General features: G+C 46.5%; 1 protein-coding gene across 1 annotated transcript in view; it reads right to left on the reverse strand.

Moving 5' to 3' along the window:
- Nucleotides 1-289: 289 nt before the first annotated feature.
- The window catches only part of LOC117807870 (importin-13-like), a 25,004-nt gene continuing 17,268 nt past the window's right edge, over nucleotides 290-8,025 (reverse strand). The window contains 10 exon segments of the mRNA XM_034677290.1: nucleotides 290-386; nucleotides 1,467-1,675; nucleotides 1,746-1,835; nucleotides 1,991-2,049; nucleotides 2,238-2,304; nucleotides 5,702-5,754; nucleotides 7,469-7,529; nucleotides 7,531-7,566; nucleotides 7,708-7,845; nucleotides 7,955-8,025. The exon segment at nucleotides 7,955-8,025 is cut by the window's right edge and continues 10 nt beyond it. Coding sequence (XP_034533181.1) covers nucleotides 290-386; nucleotides 1,467-1,675; nucleotides 1,746-1,835; nucleotides 1,991-2,049; nucleotides 2,238-2,304; nucleotides 5,702-5,754; nucleotides 7,469-7,529; nucleotides 7,531-7,566; nucleotides 7,708-7,845; nucleotides 7,955-8,025 — 881 coding nt within the window.

The following is an 8,025-nucleotide window of genomic DNA, read 5'->3' on the forward strand; positions in this document are numbered from 1 at the left end:
GTCCGTCGATACGCGTTTACATAAACATTATATAATCATTTGTCTCGTATTATGTCAAGTAGCTACGTACAACACCACTACCATTTCATACGCTAATCAGCAGGAAACAGCCGAGAACCACGGACAGATCTAGAGACGGCAGCATGCTGGGAGTGCTGCTCTTTGAAGAGGAGGAGAGGAGAGGAAGAAATAAATGGCGAGCCTCTGTTGATCCGGCGGTCTGAATGGTTCCGGGTGTTTGCGATACAATCGGGTCATGTGATCTTCTCTGAGCGGCGGTTTAGGCGTGTCAGTACTCGGCAGCGTACTCTGTCCCGTGGAGTCCTCTGCACAGCAGCGTGAACTCCTTCACGATGTCCTTCACCCTCCTCTTGTTGACGCGCTCTCTGAGGGGGCGGAGCCAGAGAGAACAGGTGAGAACAGGTGAGGGACATTAGTACGGTTAGAGCAGTGATTCCCAAACTGAGTCATGCACACAGCTGTTCAGTCAAAGAGAAAAAGGTGAGCGGCTCACACTTTCAACTATTGGATGTTGCAGCGTGCTCTGTGATAGGCTGGTGACCTCTTTACCCAGTCTCTTGCCCAATGACATCATAGATAAGCTCCACCCCCCTGCAACCCCACATATGAAAAGGAGTGACGATAATGTTGTAGAGTCACTTTTACTTGCTTCTGTTGTATAAGTGACTCATTGGTTTTTACACTGTTATTACCCGGCTCTCTTCTTGATCCTCCGGCTGTGTCAGATCCTTGATTCTGATTGGTCAAAACCCCTTGACGACGGTTATTAACTTTCACTAACATGAGCAACACCAGAGACAAACTGATCACACATCATGTCCAATAAATTTACGGTAAAGAGTTCAGACACATTTAGCTTCTGCTTGTTGACACCATAGACCGTAAGGTGAGGTAAAACCGTTAGCTTCCGTTAGCATCAAAACAATGTGGCTAAAACGTTAGCTTCGGTTAGCATGCTAAATCAGCAGGCTAATGGACATTTACATATTGGATCTTGTCCAGCATTATCATCAAGGAGCGGAGCAGGTGAGAGAAACTTTAGTTTATCGATCTCTACAAAGAAACTTAAACCATGAGCGGTGGTGATGATAGCAGCAGGGTTCAAAGTTGTGACATTTGTTTATTTTTAAAGGTGTGTGAACCGCAGAGCTCAGAGAAGAAGGAGAGCTGAATGAGGACAGTTTCATGTTCAATCCACCACAACAGGCAGATAAGAATCCAGTACCATGGAGCGCTAACAAATGGGGAATCACTGGGACTAAAAACTATACATAACGATCGGGGTCTCAAACTGTTGGGATTCTATTTCCCATAAATACCTGCTAACAGTAACTATACATCATCCCTTACATATTTCTTTGTTTGTGTTTTAGTGTGTGTGTGGATTTATGCCCTGAAGAAACAGTTTGGGATCCACTGCCCTGAAGCGAGGTGATCTGTGTTACCTGAGGATCTGTTGAGAGAAGTTCTCCTTCTGTTGCGTCGTGACGCGCGATGACGGGAAACCTGCGGGCTGCAGCGCCTCCTTCAGCCACACCACGAGCAGCGAGAAACAGTGTTTGTTCAGACTGAAGAGCACCTCCGCGAACTGATCCATCAGACTCCGGGAGGCCCCGCCCCCCAATGCCCTGCAGAGGGAGGGGACAATTAACACCTGGGACTCTTTCACAACAAGAGGGGGAAGCTTTAACAGTCACAGGGACATGTGTGGCATGGTGTCTCACCTCCAACACGGCGGTGATCAGGAGCTTCCCGTCCTCCTGCACGACTCGAGCCAGCGGAGGAATGTCTGAGCAGTGAGGCAACAGCTCAGTCTGCAGAGACGCACACACAGCTTCAGAAAGGGGTGTGTGCATGTGTGTGTATTTCTGTCATTGTGTGTGTGTGTGTGTGTGTGTATTCTGTCAGTGTGTGTGTGTGTGTGTGTGTGTGTGTGTGTGTGTGTGTGTGTGTGTGTGTGTGTACTCACAAAGAACAGGCACGTCGACTTGACAGTCGGAGCTTCAGGAAACTTGAGTGACAGAACTCCTGAAGGAGAAACATCAAGACAGAAGATTCACACTCTGTACTCTTCGCTGCAAGCGTGTGTGTGTGCGTAAGTGTGCGTAAGTGTGCGTAAGTGTGCGTAAGTGTGCGTAAGTGTGCGTATGTGTGCGTATGTGTGCGTATGTGTGCATGTGTGTGCATGTGTGTGTGTGTGTGTGTGCGTCACTCACCACAGTGAAAAACTGCTTTGACGTCCAGACTCTCAGATAAAAACAGATCTGGTTTGCGTTTGAGGGCCTGTAAGCAGAGAGAGACGTCACACACAGATTGTTTCTGCGGAATCGAACCGTTCACTGCTGCATAACTTCAGAAACTGCAGCAACAGATACATACTGCATGAACAGATACACAGTGACAGATAATGTAGGCACAGAGGCTACAGTAACAGATACTGCAGTAACAGATAATGTAGTAAGGTAGATTAAAGTGCTGCATCAAAGTGCTGCAGTGACAGAGATTATCAACACTACAGGAAGAGGTACTGCAGTACGAGTACCCGCTCAGCCTGGTAGGAGGATCGGACCGCAGCAGTGCTCTGAGGACCGATCGGCCTACCAGACTGCAGTTTGTCTCAAAGTCAAACAGAGATCCTCCAATGATCGGCTCAGCAGCTTCAATGAACTTCAAATCAAAGTCAAACTGAAGGTAATGATGGCTTTCTTTTGGAAACATTACTTTTCCTTGTTTCTGGATTGAATATGCAACAGAAGTGTGTAATCATAACATGTGCAGATAAAGAGAAATACAAAGAATCTCATAATAATGAACTCATCGAGGATGGAGGAGAGAGGGAGAGAGATGGAGGTCAGATCTATCCAAAGATAGAAAACAAAGCAAGAAGAATGAAGACAAAAAGATCCAACAGAAGAGCCATCAGCCAATTTGTCTCCACAGATTAATATCGACTGAATATTAATTCATTTGGGCTCTGATTGGCTCTGGGCGGGAATGACTTCAGAGGAGGACTAACCAGTCACCTGAGACCACGTGGCGTCACGTAGTCGGACAGGATGAGACCTGCAGCGACGCTCTGATAGGTCACAACTTATTACAGCGACGTGATGACGCACACCTGAACCTTTACACTGAACGTGATACTGACGCTGTGGCACGGAGGCGATACGAGTTAAAATGTTTTTATAGGATCGGCAGGATCAGAAAGAGGCTGATGGTATACCGCTGCACGTGCCGGTAGTTTAGCAGCATGTGTCGTGGCCTGCGGCATGCCACATGAAGGTCAGCGGCATGTGCTGATAGGTAGATTGGAGTGCCGATCTCTTCAGTCTCCCTCCTCTTTTAGGGTCTCTCCAAGGCCCAAAAGGGAGTGACACGATCAGACCAGATCTGAACCAGAACATCTGTTAGATTACATTGTAACATGACATTTTAAACCGCTCATGTCTGTTTGAGTCCAACTCGTGCACCTTCAGTAGACGGCTGCTGCAGCTTGTTTTCTTTTCTGGACAGATGAGATTCAAGATCAGCTTCTGAAGTCTTGATCTGCGATCGGCGACATATATTTGATCGTATCCTGATAGGTAGATTGGCATGCCGATCCCCTCAGGGTCCCTCCTCTTAAGAGTGACTCAAAGGCTCAAATGAGGAGGGCCACAATCAGACCGGTGTCACTTTGAACCAGAACATCTGTTACATTAAACTGTGACATGACATTTTAAACCACCCATGTCTGACCTGCTCTGATGCGTATAACTGTGGTCTTTGTTTACAACATGTGCAGCTGTAAATCTGTTTGTTACTGTCTTCAGTGACAACTTGAGTCCAACATCCTCATGCAAATAAATAAAAGTGTGCATTTATGTTATCCATCTCTTCCTTTAAAGATTGTTCGGTGCCTCCATGACAGAAAAGTCATTTCATCACCCTACCCTTTGCTGATGTAAACGGTAAACTTGCAGCAAAGCTTATGGCAGCTAACAAGGTTAGCCTAGCCACAGCAGCCAGTCAAAGCAATCGATAGCAGAAAGAAAGTAATCGGCACATGCTGCTAGCTTCCTCGTGGCAGATTGTCAGTCACTGTACATGCTGCTGAACTATCAGCACATGCAGTGTCACATGCCATGGCAGAGCATCAGCCACTTTCCAGTCTTGGTTCTGCAGGTTTAGTCTCTTTCATGTTTCTTTTAATGCCTCCTGACTCTTATACTAGACGTACACTCAGGTTTGAATTTGTTAAATGATCTTAATGAGGTGTAAGAGCTGACCCCGTCTGCAGAGATTCATAGTCTAGCTTCTCTTCTGGTTTCTCTAGAAAGAGGCTGAGCTGATCGGATCTCTTGAGGGTCACAAACTTACTATTGAGAAGTAACTCGAACAAGTACCCTTAAAAAACATTGAACTATTCCTTTAACAGTCTCTTCTTAAAGGCAATGTTAAAGTGATAGAACTGTCATCAAGATAATCCTTATGTCTCTCCTGATGTGGAGGACATAACGTCCAAACTGGGCCGCCAGTCGAACTGTTCAACCCTCCCAATCTGTCTCACTTTATCACGTCTTAAATCTCCAGAGGTACGTGTGATGATTGGACTGAAAGGCTCACTCACCTGGTGACCCTGAGTTCTTAAAACCTCAGTTAAATCCAGAAGTCTGAGTCTGAATCTGAGTGTTTCACTCTGACGGTACACTGTACTGCTGATCCATTGCTCAAACAGCTGGGAGAGGAGCCAGCAGATGATGTCGCATAAACTGAAGCAGGATGCTGTCACCAGAGAGACCTGCAGGGCTGCTGCAGAGTCACAACAGCGTCACTGAGTGGGGATGTAATAATACGTTTCATGATGCTGTGCGTCACCCAGTTTACGTTAAAGCACTAGAGAAGAGAAACTTTTATTTAGCATGCTTTTGTTTGCCCTGGGTTGCTTTCTTTTCTGTTTTGATTGAAAAAAGGTGCTTTTATTTTGAAAGGATGCTAGAAGGATCAACAGCAAAAGATGTTGGACGAGACTGTATTTGAGGCCCTCCAAGGACACATGAGTGTTGGTACGTCTCTCTCTCTCTCTTTGTTAGCTGCATAAAAGGTTAGGGGAGGGGGAGAGGGAGGGAGAGAGAGAGAGAGAGAGAGAGAGAGAGAGAGAGAGAGAGAGAGAGAGAGAGAGAGAGAGAGAGAGAGAAATCGTCCTCTAGTTTATCGATAGCAGTTTTTTATCTTTGTCTTTGAGTTGTCTTTACCTGCTGTTGTCATGTCTGTACGCCTCTTTTTAACTACAGATATAAGAGACGTAATGATGTCTAAAAGGAGAAGTCAGAGGCAGGTGGCGCCCTCTGCCTTTCAAACAAGACATTACCATTTCTATTTTTGAATCGTCCTCTGCACTGATTTATAACGCTTTCTCACATGAACAAACAACGGTGTGAGTTTTTTTGATGACACTTAATCCTTGATCAGACGTATTAATGACGCGTGTCTGAAAGTGTTTTGAAAGCCTCCGTGGGGAGGTGACTGTTAGAATCCGAGTGTTTGATCGGCTCTGTCAAACACTCCACTCATGTTTCATTCCACCGCCTCGCCCGTCAGTAACTCAGAACGAGAGGAAGAGGAGGGAGGACAGGACAGAGAAAGAAAGGAAGAGAGAGAGAGAAACCCAAAGTGAATGAAATAAGAAACAAAAACACACCTGAGCTTGGAGTTGCATAAATGAATCAACAATATCAGGATGATCCCTGGGTCCTAAAATATAATAAAGATGAAACTTAAGAAATCATAAGAGAAGAAGAATAATATACAAACAGCAACTGAACAGATTCAACAGTCATGTGGAAATAAAAGAGAACTCAAAAATATTTCATTGAAATAATTCACACGTGAGTAAGGAACGAAGTGGGGAGGGGGCGAGGGGGGCATATGAAGCTTTGGCAGAGTCTTGGAAGAACAGACCAACCAAAAGAAAACAGGCAGAAGACAAAGACATGAGTCCGTCTGGAGAGAAACAAAGAAAGAAGTAACGAGAGAAAAAGAACAAACCTAAACAAAGAAAAGTGGCTTTGGAGTGGGAACCCAGGAGGCACCTCTGTTACTGTGACACTGTGGAGACCCGGACCACGCCTCTTAAGTGAATGGACCTCCCAGACCGCCTCATCTCGAGGCACACGGCAAACAATGACCAACGCGAGTCCCGTCAGACCGGTGCCTCAGAGGGAGGGGCCTGCAGAGGGCCAATCAGAGCTCACACATGCAATCCTGACTTTACCCTAATGTTCAGGAACTCGATCACACCGAGTCAGAGTGTTAAGTCTTCTGGGGTCGGGCGGGGAGCGGGGAACTGATTCTCGTGAGGCAGAACACGACTTAAAGAGCCTCAGTGTGACGTTTACAACATGATCAGCCGGCACTATGATGACTGTTTTTATATTTATATCAACGCTACTTGGAGACAGACGGACGTACAGATATCATCTCTGTTCTCGTCTTTAAAATGAGTCTCCTTCTTCAGCCTCAGGTGTTTTAATTCTTCCTGTTAGGAGTCACTTTAAAGGTTTGCACCCGTCACATGATATAAATGACTTGAAGGGGGGGTCTGTCGGGGAAAAGTCAGGGTAAAGAGTTGTCTGTCTGCGTCCACACATGCAGCTCATTCTGCAGTTTCAGGAGGTTCTCAGGAGTCGTGTGCATGTGTGGATTCAGATTAGATCTCCCATGCTTCAAAGGTGAACCCACAGCCTTCAGTCCAAGCCTCAGTCAAAGTCTAGGATCAGGATCAGGACCTCCCTTGTGCTGCACTCAGACTACAGGACTTAAAACTCCTGATTTTAAACATGCTTTCTGTTATTTTGGTTAAACGAGTTCGACCATTAGTAAACGTCTGTAGTGAGCGCCCAGCGTTACTGTTCCCAGACTCCAAACGAGCTTCCTGCTCAGGGAGGACACTGAGCGCGTGCAGAGGGCCTGCTGAGACCCTGGATAACCCTGACTCTGTGTATTAGAGAAACCTGCTCAGAAAATAAAGAGTTCAGAGGAAGGAGGAGGAGAAGCAGCCATCACTGAAACCAGACAAAGCAGGGGAGGGGGGGAGACAACACAAAAGGAGGGGGGAGGGAGGGGGAGACCTGCAACAGGGACCCTAACCCGCATACTGGATCAAATCTCAGGTCATGAGGATTAAAACTAAAACAACAAGACTCTGAAACATTTAAACTGAAATCAAAAACTCGACTGACGAAGAAAACAACGAGACATGTTTAAAACAGCCTGGAGGTGATTCCACCTGTGACCTCTGACCTCTGGTGTCCAGGCCGTTGACCTCTGACCTCTCTAGTTTTTCATAACGACACTTTAAACTGAATCATCTTAACATTTTAACGTCACCTGGTGCACCTGCTCGTGACTACGACTCTGTAAAAAAGAGATTACACAAATTAAGCCCCGCCCACTTTAGACCTCCTACCTTGCTGGAAGATGGACAGTGTTACCGAGGTAACCAGCTCAAACAGAGCCTTGATGGGGGGGGAAGTGGTCGGTCTCACTCGCAAAGATGTGGACCATCTGAAAACACGAGACGGGAATCAGTGACGCCGTAAGAAATCAAACTGTGTCATGTTTACCTGCGACACCTGCCATCTGTGTGGATCTGTGTGTGTGAATGTGTGGGTGTGTGTGTGTGAGACTCTTAAGGTGTGTGCGTACCTGTCGTGTGAGGTCGAGGGCGGAGCTCTGAGGGATGGTGCTGTACATCTGACCCAACATGTCGCTGAGCTGAGAGACCATCGGAGCGAAGTCGTGAAGAAGGGTCTTTACCGACTTCTCGAAGATCGCACACACCGCCTGAGAGATTACATCACACCTGGTTATGACATCACACTCACCATGACATCACACCTGACCATGTGACTGCTTTCTTTAAGAGAGGCGTGAGCTCTCGCGGATGACTCACCTCTACAACCTGCGAGTCGTTGAGCCACTTACTGAGCACGCTCTGTATGAGCGCGAACACCTGCTTTAAAA

This window comes from Notolabrus celidotus, chromosome 2 (assembly GCF_009762535.1).
Source record: "Notolabrus celidotus isolate fNotCel1 chromosome 2, fNotCel1.pri, whole genome shotgun sequence".
Taxonomy (NCBI): Eukaryota; Metazoa; Chordata; class Actinopteri; order Labriformes; family Labridae; genus Notolabrus; species Notolabrus celidotus.